Source organism: Rhamphochromis longiceps, linkage group LG8 (genome assembly GCF_057381845.1).
Source record: "Rhamphochromis longiceps isolate RC_006_pf linkage group LG8, R_longiceps_female_GT1.1, whole genome shotgun sequence".
NCBI classification, from domain to species: domain Eukaryota; kingdom Metazoa; phylum Chordata; class Actinopteri; order Cichliformes; family Cichlidae; genus Rhamphochromis; species Rhamphochromis longiceps.
The window spans coordinates 34,485,848-34,501,683 of NC_140564.1; the positions used below are offsets into that span (position 1 = coordinate 34,485,848).

At 42.4% G+C, this 15,836-nt stretch overlaps 1 protein-coding gene across 5 annotated transcripts in view; it reads right to left on the bottom strand.

Moving 5' to 3' along the window:
- Window positions 1-5,010: 5,010 nt before the first annotated feature.
- Window positions 5,011-15,836, bottom strand: part of tcerg1l (transcription elongation regulator 1 like) — an 84,854-nt gene continuing 74,028 nt past the window's right edge. For all 5 annotated transcript variants that reach the window (XM_085417206.1, XM_085417208.1, XM_085417207.1 and 2 more), the window contains exons 14-16: window positions 12,439-12,528; window positions 12,229-12,347; window positions 5,011-8,045 (exon numbers count right to left, since the gene is read on the bottom strand). In XM_085417206.1, the coding sequence (XP_085273332.1) occupies window positions 7,889-8,045; window positions 12,229-12,347; window positions 12,439-12,528 (366 nt within the window). In that variant the 3' untranslated portion in view covers window positions 5,011-7,888. The remainder of the gene's footprint in view (window positions 8,046-12,228; window positions 12,348-12,438; window positions 12,529-15,836) is intronic.

The window sequence follows — 15,836 nt, forward strand, 5'->3', positions numbered from 1 at the left end:
CTGTTATTAACCTCCGTCTCTCTTCCACAGCATGTCTTTATCCTGTCTTCCTTCTCTCACCCCAACCAATCACAGCAGATGGCCCCGCCCCTCCCTGAGCCTGGTTCTGCTGGAGGTTTCTTCCTGTTAAAAGGGAGTTTTTCCTTCCCACTGTCACCAAAGTGCTGCTCATAGGGGGTCATATGATTGTTGGGTTTCTCTCTGTATGTATTATTGTAGGGTCTGCCTTACAATATAAAGCACCTTGAGGTGACTGTTGTTGTGATTTGGCGCTATATAAATAAAATTGAACTGAAATGAGTCCCACCCCCTTTTCCTCTAAATTCTTGTTATGGTCAGTACTAAATAGGCAGAAACCACCTGCTGACAAAGACAAATATCTGAAATCTCAGGGGGGATTTCTTTTATTACCTCTGGGGTTTATGGGCTCTGAAGGGTTAATAAAAATATCAATGTTTGATATAATTGGATTTTTACCAGAAAAACAAAAAGTTGAATAAATGAGCTGTTTTAATGTTCTGCTGCTGCCACATCAAAAAAGCAACAGGTGTCAGTGCTGCACCAAAGTTCAGCAGCGATGTGGCCTTAAATCTGTGGAAGACTTTTTTATCGGGTTTTTCTGGTGATTCTTTACATTCAGGCGTTATGTCCTTTATTAAAGGTAATATAGATGATGCCTCAAAATAACTAGGACTTTGGTTTAATGCAGTAATAGTGTAGTAAGAGTGGGCATTAACCAGGAGTTATCTAATTTAGGAGCTACACTAGCTTTAAAATGGCTCAGCACATAGACAATGTCACCTGTCTCACCTGGACACAACAAGCGGAAAGTACACCTTTGCGGTCAAACTGGTTTGACAGGTGTGAGGTGGAGGAGAAGGAAAAGAAAGGCCAGCTGGACTCAGGTCAGTGACTGTATATCAGCCCGCAGCGTCTCAGACTCAGACCTGTTCTTTGTGTCAGTACTGAGGCTGGCATGGGTGGAGTCGCCACTCAGAAATCATGTTTGTGATGACCATGTTCTCACCTCCAGGGCTTCAGCTGTGCCACAGCCGTGAGATGTGATGATAGTTGGGCCACATCATGTGTGAACAAGGCAGGACAAAAATGTCAAGGCTGGGCTTTGTTTCCTGATTTCTTTGACCTGCTCAATACTACATCTGGGTGACCACATGTGGATGTTCTCACATACACATACACATACACTGCCGCACTGTGTGTGTGTCTACCAGCCCATAATTGTTTCCTCTGCCATGATCTCAGGTTGCCATAGTAACAGACAAAGAGCAGCTGGATGATAGTGATTACTTAGAGAAGGAGACGGCTGTCTCGACCCGCTGGTGTGTTTTTGCCATCCATTTTCTTTACAGCTTAACCAATTTAGGGTACGTTTAGCTGTCACAGGAAGAGAGGTGGGGTCACCTCCACAGGTGATCTGAGGGTTAGCACAAAGAGAGGAACAATCATTTACATCTATGGCCAATATGGAAACACAAATTAATCTATCAGGCATGTGTCTGGACTGTGGAGGAAAGCTGAAGAACCAAGGGAGAACATAGACAGGAACTCCTCCACATCTCTGTGGAGGTTCTTATTCATGGTAGTCTAAGGAGCTTGAAAAGAAGATGACTGGACTTCAAGTTTTTGAAACATGACATCCCAGTGCACTTCCAACCCAGCAACACTGTGAAACAAAAACTGGTTCATCCCGAGCACAAACTCTCAAAGAACTCTCTAGCACCTAGCCACTGGTACAGATATATGGAAGAAACCTGGAACAAAATTAAAACCCAAGAAGAAGACACCTTCATGGTTCACATCAGCTCAGTGGATAGAAACATAAAGTTCACCAGGAAGACACAAAGATAACAGTTTGCTGTTTTTGGACTGTAGTGTGTACACTGGGGAGAATGGAAATGTTAACAGCAAAGTTTACCTGAAGCCCACACACACGGACCAGTACCTCCTCTTTGACTCCCACCACCCGGGCAATTGTAGCTTTCACCTTGTAATTGGAAGGTTGCCGGTTCGAGCCCCAGCTTGGAAGGTCTCGGTCGTTGTGTCCTTGGGCAAGACACTTCACCCGCTGCCTACTGGTGGTGGTCAGAGGGCCCGGTGGTGCCAGTGTCCGGCAGCCTCGCCTCTGTCAGTGCGCCCCAGGGTGGCTGTGGCTACAATGTAGCTGCAATCACCAGTGTGTGAATGTGTGGATGACTGGATGTGTAAAGCGCTATATAAATACAGACCATTTACCATTTACCAAAGCTCATAAACATGTGGTTATCCCAGCTGGGCTTTCATCAAATCAACTAAGATGCACAGCAAAGACGGTCAGACACCAACTAGAGAGGATCAGAAGGACAAACAGAACAACTGTCATCCCTCATGTGGCAGGTTTATCAGAGAAACTCAGGAGAGTCTTCTCCAAGCACGACATCCCAGTGTACCCAGCCACACACTCAGACACAAACTGGTTCATCCCACACACAACCTCAACAATGTAGCGAACTGTACAGTGTAGGGAGGAGTGCTCAGACCTCTACACTGGAGACACCAAACATCCACTTTATAAACGCACAACATAGAAGAGCCACCTCCACGGGACAAGGCTCGGCTGTACTAAAGGACAAAGGTCACTGCTTTAAGGATGCAAATGTTCACATGTTGGACAGAGAGGACAGGTTTGAAAGAGGAGTAAAAGAAGCATCTGTGTCCACTGTGAACGGCTATCTTATATACCAACATACCAACTGTCTGCCAGTTGCTCAAAACACCACAGACACATATTTCTATGTACTATGACTCTGCTCACCAGCTCAGCACTTTTGGCTTGAAAGCTTTCCTCCATCTTTGGCTGCAGAATCCAGTCATCACACCATTTGTGCTTTCTGACATAACCTCAATTAGTCTTCCAGCCAAGCAGGCGAAACCCACTCTCACAGTTCTTGCGATTGACAGAAATAATTGATTACACAGTGGTGGAGAGTAGACGTTATCACAGTAGATGTCTTTCTGAAAGCGCTGTAACTAAGTTTAAGAATATAATCCACCCACTGTTATCATCTTAAATGCCCTGTACCAACACAGAGCAGAGCAGCTATCTGAACGCTGCTCCAACAGAGGTCGATTATCTTGTTAATAATTTCACCTCCTCACTAGTACGACTCTGGATACTGTAGCTCCTGTGAAAACTAAGGTCTCTAATCAGAAGTACCTGACTCCGTGGTATAATTCTCAAACACGTAGCCTAAAGCAGATGACTCGTAACCTGGAGAGGAAATGGCGTGTCACAAATTTAGAGGATCATCATTTAGCCTGGAGAAATAGTTTGTTACTTTATAAGAAAGCCCTCCACAAAGCCAGAACATCTTACTATTCATCACTGATTGAAGAAAATAAGAACAACCCCAGGTTTCTCTTCAGCTCTGTAGCCAGGCTGACAAACAGTCAGAGCTCTGTTGAGCCAACCATCCCTTTAACGTTAACTAGTAATGACTTCATGAACTTCTTCACAAATAAAATTTTTATCATTAGAGAAAAAATTACCAGTAATCATCCCACAGATGTATTATTATCTACAGCTACTCTTAGTACCATTGATGTTAAGTTAGACTCTTTTTCTCTAATTGATCTTTTTGAGTTAACTTCAATAATTACTTCCTCCAAACCATCAACGTGTCTTTTAGACCCCATTCCTACAAAACTGCTCAAAGAAGTCCTGCCATTAATTAATGCTTCGATCTTAAATATGATCAACCTATCTCTAATAATCGGCTATGTACCACAGGCCTTCAAGCTGGCTGTAGTTAAACCTTTACTCAAAAAGCATCTCTAGACCCAGCAGTCTTAGCTAATTATAGGCCAATCTCCAACCTCCCTTTCATATCAAACATCCTTGAAAGAGTAGTTGTCAAACAGCTAACAGATCATCTGCAGAGGTTTATTTGAAGAGTTTCAGTCAGGTTTCAGAGCTCATCACAGCACAGAAACAGCTTTAGTGAAGGTTACAAATGATCTTCTTATGGCCTCTGACAGTGGACTCATCTCTGTGCTTGTCCTGCTAGACCTCAGTGCAGCGTTCGATACGCTCGATATCCTATTAGAGCGATTAGAACATGCTGTAGGTATTACAGGTACTGTGCTGCAGTGGTTTGTATCATATCTATCTAATAGACTCCAGTTTGTTCATGTAAATGGAGAGTCCTCTTCACACACTGAGGTTAATTATGGAGTTCCACAGGGTTCAGTGCTAGGACCAATTCTGTTTACATTATACATGCTTCCCTTAGGCAGCATCATTAGAAGACATAGCATACATTTTCACTGCTATGCAGATGACACCCAGCTCTATCTGTCCATGAAGCCAGATAACACACACCAATTCGTTAAACTGCAGGAATGTCTTAAAGACATAAAGACCTGGATGGCCACTAACTTTCTGCTTCTTAATTCAGATCAAACTGAGGTTATTGTACTCGGCCCTGAAAATCTGGTTTCCAGGTCTCATCATGGTGCACTTTGCTGGCCTATTGGGGATATGGATATTATGAAGATCATGGACATTTCTTCTCAAATGTGCACATTCAGGCAGGAACACATGCACACACAAAGTAAGAAAAATGTGTTTGTGAAAGCAACTTAAAAAATAAAGAAAAATATACATTTCTTTTTATAAAACAATCACATGTATGTGTTTTTTTTCTTACATTTGCTTTGTGCTGCTGTTTATGGTTTAAAAAAATTCCATATGTTCAGATTTTTGGGGGGCTTTCATTGATATACATCATCCAAATAATGTCATGTCAGATTTTGGAGGAAGGAACAGCTGGCATACCCTAGAAACAGGAAGTGAATATTTGTCAAATTTAGCTCATGTTCAACGACCTTCAGCTCAAGTTAAACTGAAGACTTTAACCCCACAGTTTAGTGCGGGTCTGGGCCGAGATTTCACCTGAAACAGAAATGCAATATCATCTTAAAGAACACAGCAGTTTAGTTTTGACAGTTTAATTTAAAACACGGCAGGACCAACAGCCAATGAAACATTAGAACACACAGATCATTTCAACACAGACATCCAATGAGAAGACAAAAAAACAAAACACCCAATCAGGACATCGTGACACAAAGCCTGCTCAACAACAGCGCACCGTGCCCATTGGTGAGGGCAGGGATTACACCAAATGGGTTTTGTTTGTTTGTTTGTTGACCACAAACAGTAGCACACTTTATAAATGAAGCTGGGTCAGGTGAAACTGTTCAGAAGGGACAGGTGAGTCAGGTGCACATGTGGTGGTTGAGGGACTGTCTCTCTGCTGGCCAAGTCCTCGTCGGGGCAAACAGTGTGAGCAGGTGCTTCCTGTTCCTGTTCCCGGGGTCTCTGCTCTCAGATGCTTGTTGAAGTTTGTTGCTGCTAAGACGGTGACATCAGATCACCACGAGGGATTCACACAGACATTTTTGTAATTCAGCATTTTTACAGACAGAAAATTACATACAGTTTATAGTGCTGTGACAATAAGTATCAAGTAACGACAAGAACCCTGAAAAAATGTAAAAATGTATACAAAGGTTAGTAAGAAAGAACTGATTTTGCCAGAAATAAAGATGTTAGAGGAATGCAGAATGTTTTTTTTTTAAATCTTACAGTGTAAATTTATTAATAACAATTTTATTAATCATGCCACCTTAAAAAACCCCATTGATCATTGTTGTGTTTCTTCTACTGTGTGAGTAGAGAGTCTGGAGGACTTCAAGTCAGTGGCAAAAAGTCCCAAAACGCAGTTTAACATCATGTGATCAATTGAGAAGGGTTGTCACTTCCTTTTTATGACATTTTGAGCCCTTGATAATTTCAATCTCGGTTAGTAATCAGGCGGTATTTTGAGAAACTGAAGGAGCTACACCAACATCCCCTACAACTCCCAGAGTACATCGAATGGCCAATCAAACTGCCAAGTCTCCTAGTTTGCCATTTTCTACAGCAGATGAGAATTTCTGGAAAACTTGTAAAAGTCAGATTTCTTAATGGGGTCTATAGGTTTGTTTCCAGGAATCAAACACAAACTGAAGTTAAAGGATCACACTGTAAACACACACTGAACAGAAAACACACTATTAAAAACAAGTGCAAAAGCTGAGAGCCACCAAGGTCAGATCTTCATAGACGTAGACTCCATAAACATTAATTCTACAGACCAAGAATCCAAAGACCAGCACACTGCACAGCAGGACTCCATGGGCCTGGACGTGACAGACCTCTAAGGTTCCTTGTGGTACCTGACACCAAGTCCTCAGGGTTGCTGAGTCTGTTTCCTGGAAGCACTCCACTTAAGCTGGGCAAACACTGTGCAATTTTTTCATTCGTGTTATTCAGCTCCTGCTCAAACTGCACGGTTGACTCGCAGGGGTGAGAAGTTCATAGGTCACGATGCAGGTCTCACACTATACCGCCCGATGCTCTGATGCGACCTGAGTGCTCACACTGTGCGTCCATAAAATGAAGGTTATAACAGAAAATCTGTCGCTCGCTCTCTCTGTCTTTCACTCACACAGACACACCACCACCATCAACTTTGCTAAATTGCTAATGAAAAACATTGATCGGGCAGCTGTGGTTGAGCAGCATGTAAATCCAACTATTTTCACGGTTGTTGTGGTCGTGATAATTTTGTGAGGCCACATCGAAAAGGCTCGGATGAGCTTTCCAAAGTTCTACAAGTTGTGCCTCCATCGCTTGTGTCCAGATCACACGCTGCACTGCCGTGCTGCTTCTTTTCACTTTCATTTCTGTGTTTGCGCGTGCGCAGCGTGAGAGGCTGCGGTGACGCCCTCTCGACGGCCGACGGGATTTCAAACAGGTTTGATTTTCTTACGACCGAGCGATTGATGATCGGGAGCTGGTCGTGAGGTGTTAATCGCTTCTCGTTACCCCACGTATACTACACGATGCACGCCACACGATGAAGGCGAAACTCGGGCTGATGACCAAAACGAGCCAAAAAAAATCGCACAGTGTATGCCCAGCATTATCAGCACCTGACTAAACTCGCTGATATTTGCAAGCTTGATGTTATCATATCTTTCCCACCTTTTTCCCTTTGCATATGAAAGGTCAGAGGATTGTGGCTCTCTATTCTCTTTGTTTTTGCATTCATGCTTACCTTTACAGAGGAGGGAGAGCCTCTAAAGAGCTCGTGTATTCATTCCTTTTTGGGGTTTTTTGTTTGTTTCTCAGATTACACAAATGAAGTTTGGCTTTTCTGAGTTCGTCTGTAGATTAGTTCAGTATTTGTCTTTACACAGTTATCTGCCCTCAGAGTGCCCTTCTGGTTTAAAATGTGTTTACTCACTAATCTCTTTGTTTATGGTCTTTTTTCTACTTGTTATTGTTTTTAATCTGTTATTATGGTCCATTTTTAAGTCTAGGAAGCTGCGGTGTTGATAAAGTTTGAATGAATAGTCTTTACAGGACAAAGAAACAGTCAGACACATGAACATTTGTTTTTGTGCTCTGGTTTTCGTTTCTGTCAGTTATGAATGAGACTATGAATTAGATCCAGTCCAGCAGATCCAGATGACGAAGTGCAGTTCACCCTAGAAAATGGTCTAATGTTGGTTCAGGTTCATACTCACCTGACAATTTACAAAGTCTAGAACCATGAGAATCTACTGAGAATGATGGTTCTGGTTCCATTCAGGTTTGTCCAACAAAACCACAGACAGTTTGATAGTCCCAGTTCAAAACATGAGTCTAAATCCAGGAATCGGGAGGCATGAGTGCAGTGAGACAGGAGTTCCCGGGAGGTTTTCTGAAGATTTGGAAGGACCTAAAAGGGTTCTATAAATGTTGTAGATGGTTCTGTAAGGTTCTTTCTCAGACATGTTCTCATCTCATCTTCCTCAGTCTGGTTCTGTTCTCTTTCTCTCGTTTCTTTAAGGCTGTGATGTAATGGCTAAAGAGTACTTCCTGTTCCTTCTTCCTGGTGAGAGTGCTGAATCGCTGGTCATCCCGATAACGAACACAAAATTCCTTAAAAGTTGTTCTGGAGAAGAAAAACAAAACAGGAATATTCATATTTTGATATGAGAGCTGGAAACAGTAATTCTGATGGCAGCCCTTTTTTGGCTCATTAAACTACATGAAAAAATATTTTATTTTAACTGCAAATAAGAGAACCTCAATAAGGAACGAGGAACCAAAAGCATTAAACTGAGCTGAATGGTAAATGGCCTGTATTTATATAGCGCTTTACTAGTCCTTAAGGACCCCAAAGCGCTTTACACAACCAGTCATCCACCCATTCACACACACATTCACACACTGGTGATGGCAGCTACATTGTAGCCACAGCCACCCTGGGGCGCACTGACAGAGGCGAGGCTGCCGGACACTGGCGCCACCGGGCCCTCTGACCACCACCAGTAGGCAACGGATGAAGTGTCTTACCCAAGGACTCAACGACCGAGACTGTCCGAGCCGGGGCTCGAACCGGCAACCTTCCGATTACAAGGTGAACTCCCAACTCTTGAGCCACGATCGCACAATGTATAAATTGCTTAATAAATTTTAGATGCTTTACGTTATGGCGAGAGTAAAACTTTAAAACATGAAACTTGAAGGATTCTGGGGGAAAGTGACTCTTAGTGCTGTATCCCGCCCGCTCTATGGTGAATACGTCTCACAGGGTTTATGATCATTATGTCCTTCATGTGCCCAGAGATTATTTATACATTTCAGTATAGCTGTGTTAAAACATTCAACTGATGTGACGCGTGTGGCTTGTAGATAGTTGTGTCAGAACCACTGTGTGCTCAGTGATTACCTCAGGCAGCAGAAACCTGAGAAAGAAGAGGAGCAAGAACAAGAGCATCATGAAAGTACAGGCCCCTGCATGACATGTACCACTGTTCGAAAAAAGAAGTAGCTCAAACCCAGAAACTGTTATGGTCCTGGGTCATTTGACCCAGCATTTTGTTTATTATTATGATCTTATGTTCTAGTTTATTCTGATTACGTATCCAGGTTAAGACGTTCTAGTTCTTTGGTTTTAGTTTCCGTTCTCGGTCGGTATCGTGTCTCTGAGTTTTGTCAGTGTATATTTCCTGTCTTACATTGAAGCCCTGTGTCTCTTGTCTCGTCATATTAAATAGCATCAGCTGCTCCTCCTGTTTTGCCATTCCTCGTCTCCTTCCGTGTATATATACTGTGTGTTTATGGCGTTATTTTTGTGCCACTATTCTGAGCGCTTGTAAAAAAAATTTGCAGGTGCAAGTGTTGTATTTTGAGTAGAAATTTATTTTGAGCGAAGAAAAGCTAAATTTGAGTGAACAAAATTCATTCCTGTGTGCAAAAGCTGTATTTCAGTGTTTGCTATTATCCACACACACAATAGCAGCCCCTCTAACTCAGGTGAGTTTATTTATACAGGGGTGAGAAGGCAAACAGGCAAGAGGGAAGACAAAACTAAAGACCTGAACTGGGAAAGCTAAATGACAAACCTGAGATGATACAAAAGGGGATGAGAGGCAGCGAGACGAGGAGGACACAGAGTAACACAGACTGACACAGAGGAACACAGACGAACCGGCAACAGGGAGGAGAACACACAGGGCTTAAATACACACACCAGTAATCAGGGGATGAGAGACAGGAGGGCAACACAGCTGGGAGGAATCTGGGCTGACGGGACAGGGGAAACGTAAACTGAGCACACTCACATACGACACGGACCTTCACAATAAAACAGGAAACTGTTGGGTTGAGGGAAGTTACGCAAATTTGCGCAGGTTTAGTAAATCTAGTGTTAAAAGAAGATCTCAGTTTGGTAGATATTTGGAGGGTTGTTCACACTATGGAAAGAAAATACACCTTTTATTCTCATTCACATAAAAGATATTCTCTCCTCCTCCTCTCAGTCCTGCAGGAAATGCATCGGAGGCGTCGCCCAGAGGGGATCCATTGAAATGCGGGGTGAAGAATGTGAGAGGGGTCGTTGATGATTTTGGCTGCCTGTCTGAGGGCCTGTTGGCTGAAAACCTGTCAGTTCTGACAGGTAGGCCAATGACTGTAGAGCACACTGATACAGTGCGCTGCAGTCTGTTCCTGTATGAAGGCTGAGGGAGGGGAACCAGCAGCTGATGGAGGTCATGATGCTTTCCAGGAAGGCGTAGTAAAAAGTCATCATGATGGTTGTGCTGACTCCAAAGGAGGTGTAGCCGTTGGTGGCACCTCCTGAGAATCTCTCTGTGTTGGCAGAGAATTTCAGGAGGTTATCAAAGATGGTTCCCAGGTATTTGTGCTCCTCAACTACCTCCACTGGCTTCCCGTGGATGGTGGTGGTGACTGAAGCAGCCAGATCCCTCTGCCTACTGGAGAAGGTCACCACCATCTCTTTGGTTTTGCTCACATTCAGTTCAAGTTGGAGCTGTCACACCACTCTACAAACTCCTGCAGAGTGGACCCGTGGTGTTGTGAGGGGCCTGACAGCAGTGACAGGAGAACTGAGTCGTCAGCATATTTAACCAGGTGACAGTTGGGCTGTGTGGATCTGCAGTCATCGGTGTAGAGGATGAAGAGAAGGGGGGAGAGCACACAGCCCTGGGGGGAGCCAGTGGAGGTGGAACGGAGACCGGAGAGAGTTGTTGACCCGAACTTTCTGAGTCCTGTTGGTCAAAAAGTCCAATATCCACAGGATTAGCTGCTCATCAGGTGGAAAGTTTAGTGGGCAGGATACGAGGCTGCAGAGTGTTGAACTCTGATGAGAAATCAGCAAACAGAAGTCTGGGGGAGGAGTCAGGAGCTCCAGATGTTTGTGGATGGAGTCCAAGATGAAGATTTTTGCGTCATCTACACCTCTGCATGGATGGTAAGCAAACTGGAGTGAGTCCATCAGGGGTCAGTTGCTCTTACGATGTGCTGTTTTATGATCTTCTCCGTCGAGCGGAAAAGTCGGAGACTGGGCTGCAGCTGCATCTGCAGCTGGATGAGGGAGTCCCTGGTGTAGGTGAGCCTTGGGGTCATGTTGAAGTGTTGGAAACAAGTCCGAAAAAATCACAAAAATGAGGAAAAGGAAAATAATACAAATATACCGAGTAGACGGCGAAATACAACAACAAAAAGAGCAGCGACCCGGAACTGGATCTCGGAGATTTGTCAGTTTAAGTATATCCTTCATGAAATTTATAACAAAAAAGGAGAATATGCCCCCTCATCTTAAAACGAATTTTTATGAGAATGGTGAGAAGACAGGCAGGCTATTAGCAAGACAACTTAAGCAAATGAACAATCAGAATGTTATTACAGCAATGAAAACGATGCTAAATTAGTTACATCCTCTTCGGAGATCAACATGATTTTTAAAATATTTGATCAAGTATGGATTTGCTAAATGCATTCTTTGATAAAAGGAAAATAAATAAAAAATTTCACAAGAGGGTAGGGACAAATTGGAAACTCCTAACTGAGGTAGATGTAAGGAAGGTATCCATGCAATGAAAGCTGGAAAGTCACCGGGAATAGATGGCTTCCCGGCAGAGTTTTATCACAGATTTATAGACTTGCTATGTCCACTTTTAACTGAAGTATTACATGAAGCGTTTGAATATGGACGGCTCCCTGCAAGTTTTAATCAGGCAGTGATATCACTAATCCCAAAAGGCGACAAGGATTTAGTAACAAGGCTTGTACTACCACAAATTATCCATCAAGTAGGGTTTATCAAGAATAGATCTGCTTCCGATAATATGACATTACTACACCTGCTGTGGCGGAATAGAAATAACAAATCCTGTATTGGCTATATCTTTAGATGCACAGAAGGCTTTTGATAGGGCGGAGTGGAGTTTTCTGTTTACGGAAAAATTTGGAAAAGGTGACAACTTTTGCAGATAATTTTTATTTGTTGTTGTTTTTGTTTGTTTGTTTGTTTGCTTCTTGCTTTTGGTTCTTGTATTTGTTGTTATAAAATGCAAAATCTGATAAATACTTGAATTGTACAAACAATAAAACAGTTCTGTTTCCGGAGGTGAATTAGCCTAGTTCTCTAATTCTTGGTGCTAATGAATCATTCTCCAATGAATTTTATTCTGGTAGAAATACCTCATCTGCATCTCCAGTTTGTCCCAGCGACTGGTCGATAAACAGCTGCCAGTCGAGGTGAGGTCATATTTTACAGGAACATAGCTGAATAATTAAGAGTGCTTCTCTGAATAATGAATGAGGAATACCTGCTGGTGATCTTTGCTTCCTCCAGCAGCTGTTTGAACTCTTCTCTGGCTTTCTGCAATTTACTCTTCTTCTCTTTGTACTCATCCTTCATCCTGCTCTTCACAAACTGATCAAACACCTGGACGCATACAGGTAACACTGATGTCATCGTGACATCATGACATTGCATGAAAATGTTAGAAATGAAAGTAATCTTTAATTTGCCAAACCTGTTTCCTCTGATCTGAAGTCAGCAGCAGGTATCGAGGGTCAAATACCATCTTATGAAGCTCCTTCTCCCAGGTGGAGAATGCAGACACCTGAGGAGAGCCACAGGTCAATATTTAAATTTAATGGTTCAATCTGTATTTATCCTGGCAGGGTGACTCTTAATAAATCTAATTTATATGGAGGTGCATTACACATATTGACTAAGATCAATAATGCTATCTATACAGTTTTTTTAATCTTCAAACCAACATGAGGTGAAAAAGAAACAATTTTAAACACAAATACAAAAAAGACACAGATACACGTAAAACATAATTTTAAGTCGGAGAATTGTGGCTGTGATGAAGCTCAATTCTGTCTTTCAGTGAATGAAGATCGATCATTGTTCTTCAGATAGTGGGGGTCTGATCCACCAAATCCAGCAGGATAGGAGTAATGATGGATCCAAAAGTGCAGACTCAAAACAAAGATTTATTACCACATGACAAAAACAAAAAACTGGCTGAACTGGGAATACAGAAACTAAACTGGCAGGCAGATGGATGGAACACACAGCGTGGGATGATGGTACAAACAGAAAAGTAGAGTGTATAAACAGAACCTAAGGATTACCTATACTGGGAGAACTGACAAAACAGACCTAAAGCCTGTTGATACGGAGGGAGAAACTCAGGGAGATGACACAGAGGGAGCAATCAGTGAATGGGAGACAGAAGGGAAACACAGCTGGGCAAATCAGGGCAAAGCAGGGGAAGCAAAACCTGATACAATCAGTGCTGGGCAAGTTACTTTGAAGAAGTAATTAATTATAGTTACTAGTTAATTCTTCAGAAAAGTAACTGACTTAGTAACTGAGTTACAAGATCCTAAAAGTAATTAATTACTTCAAAAGTAACTATTGCGTTACCTTAAAAAAAAAAGTTTAACCAGGGTATAATTGTCCATTTTTTAGATTGTCCCGCTACATTTCACCTACAAAAACTATTTACTTTGCCTTGTTTGGTATCATCCTTTTCAGCACAGCCTCACGTGTCTGAATTTACAGTTATGTTTTCATTTTGACAAACTGTATTAACACAACTGATCTAAAATCAGACAAAAAACATAAAATCCGAGTAGAAAAAGTTATATTTTTTACTGTAACAACCACAAACATGTTTATTGAATCATATTTCATAACTTGAAATGCAAATATAAATTGTCAATTTTAAAATCATATGCACAAGTTTTGCAAACAACAAAGTTATTTGCAGCCATTTACCTTTTACCCTTTTTTAATAACCATTTCACTAGCTGGGACCACATCCTCGGTAACGATGGGCGATGAGGGATGAGGAAGTGAAAACTGGTGCTGCGGCGACGGCTCTCGGGCCGGGCAGAACCCCCAAGAAATCATCCCCTACAGGAGTGAAGACTGGGCATTACGGAGGTCTTGGAGATTGTTGCGAATGTATAACTGGTAGGCTTGTGATGACCATCGACCCAGGAGCTTGATTAGGTGGTCAGAGATTCCTTTGCGAGAGGCAGAAGTTGCGGCGCCGATGAGAAAGGAATGGCCAGAGAAGAGATTTGGAGGAATCCCAGAAGACGAGAGCACTTGGCGAAAGTGTGAGAGGAACGATGACCTGGTCGGGGCGTGGCCAGATTCGGTGATGAACAGTGGATCTGAAGGTAAGGCGTGCTGAGATTTTCTGAGGTGGAGGTAATGGGTTACTGATTCGAAGGGACTTAAAGGTGAGTTTATTTTGAAATAGTATATAGGCGTGGGGCTGCCGGATTGATTGGTTTTGCTTCGTTTGAGGAAGAAAATGAGGCAGTCTTCGAAGACTGGGTGGATGTCGCTCAAGCACGGGTGAAGAGTCGAATGGGATTTCGAAGATGAGGAGGTGAATTCGGAACAGCGTAAGAAGCCGAAGAAGGCGAGCAGGAGTGTGCGTGCCAGGAAGTAGTCGCTACTTCAGCCGGAGGGTAGAGATGCAGCGATGTAGAAGATCTGAAGTTAGGGGTAAGCGGTGTAGGGTCGTGGCAGGTGACTGGCGCTGGAGACCTTTGATGAGTAATGATATCTGGGACGACATAATGGTTGGGCATGGCGAACCTGTGAGCAGCTTGGCAAAGAAATTGATGCCGCTGAGGTACGTGTTTATGGTGGGAATCTTATTCTTTTTTTTCTTTTTTTTATTTCCAAATTTGTTTTATTGATTTCAACAATGACATACAAAGTTAGCAACAGCAAAGTCAATCTTGATTTCAGAACAGTTGTATGTCCATTATACCCTCCAACCCCCCTAACCCGAATTCTCCCCCTACCAGGTCCACACTAGACATGACGCCGCAGAGAACCAGTCTCTGCCCACACACACACACAAAAACCCCCCCAAAAAACCAAAAACACATCTCAAGACCCATATACGTAACAAGCATAACCCCCAAAAAACAACAACCCCCCCGCAAAAAACAAACAAAAACAAACAAAACAAAAACAGAGAAAACAAAAGCAGAGAAGGGACCAAACAAAACAAAAGGAAAAACAAGTAGATAAGGTATAAATAAGATTTAAAAAATAAATAAAAAAGATATAAAAAATAATTTAAAAAAGAAATAAAAAAAAAATACTTTATAATGTAGCTTCGCTCAGTTCACTTCAGACTCAGTGATGGTGTCCACCAGCAAGAGAAATGATTTCCAGATTTGGTTAAATTCCTTAATAGAACCTTTTAGAGAGAATCTAAGTTTTTCCAACTTTAAGTTAAAGAGTACATCTCTCACCCAATGATCATGAGTTGGGGGGTGGGGAAACTTCCACTTCAACAGAATAAGCCTCCGAGCTAGTAAAGTGGTAAAGGCTAGGGCCTTTTTGAGGGGGCCAGATGAGTTCAAGTTGGGAGGAATGCCAAAAATTGCGGAGAGTCTAAAATTCTAGTGTCTAAAATTGGGCAGACCAAGACCACCGTCAGCTTTAGAGGACCGAAGAATAGACTTGCGAATTCTAGCTTGTTTCCCTCCCCATATGAAATGTGACAGAATCTTTTCTAACTTGTCAAAAAATGCCTTGGTAAGAAAAATTGGGACATGTTGAAAAAGATACAAGAATTTTGGGAGGACACTCATCTTTATCAGGTTAACTCTCCCTGCCACTGACAATGGTAGAGAAGTCCAACAGTCACAATCTTTCCCAACATTTTCTAGTAGGGATAGGAAGTTCTCCCTCATCATTTTAGGTATAGAAGAGGAAATAAAAAAACCCCAAATATCTAAATCCGGTTTCTGTCCACTTAAAAGGCACTATTGAGTGGGGAAGGGCTCTGGCCAGGGAATTGAGGGGTTGCAACTCGCTTTTTTGATAATTGAGCTTATATCCTGACAGTGTACCATATTGGTCCAGTATGTCAAAAAG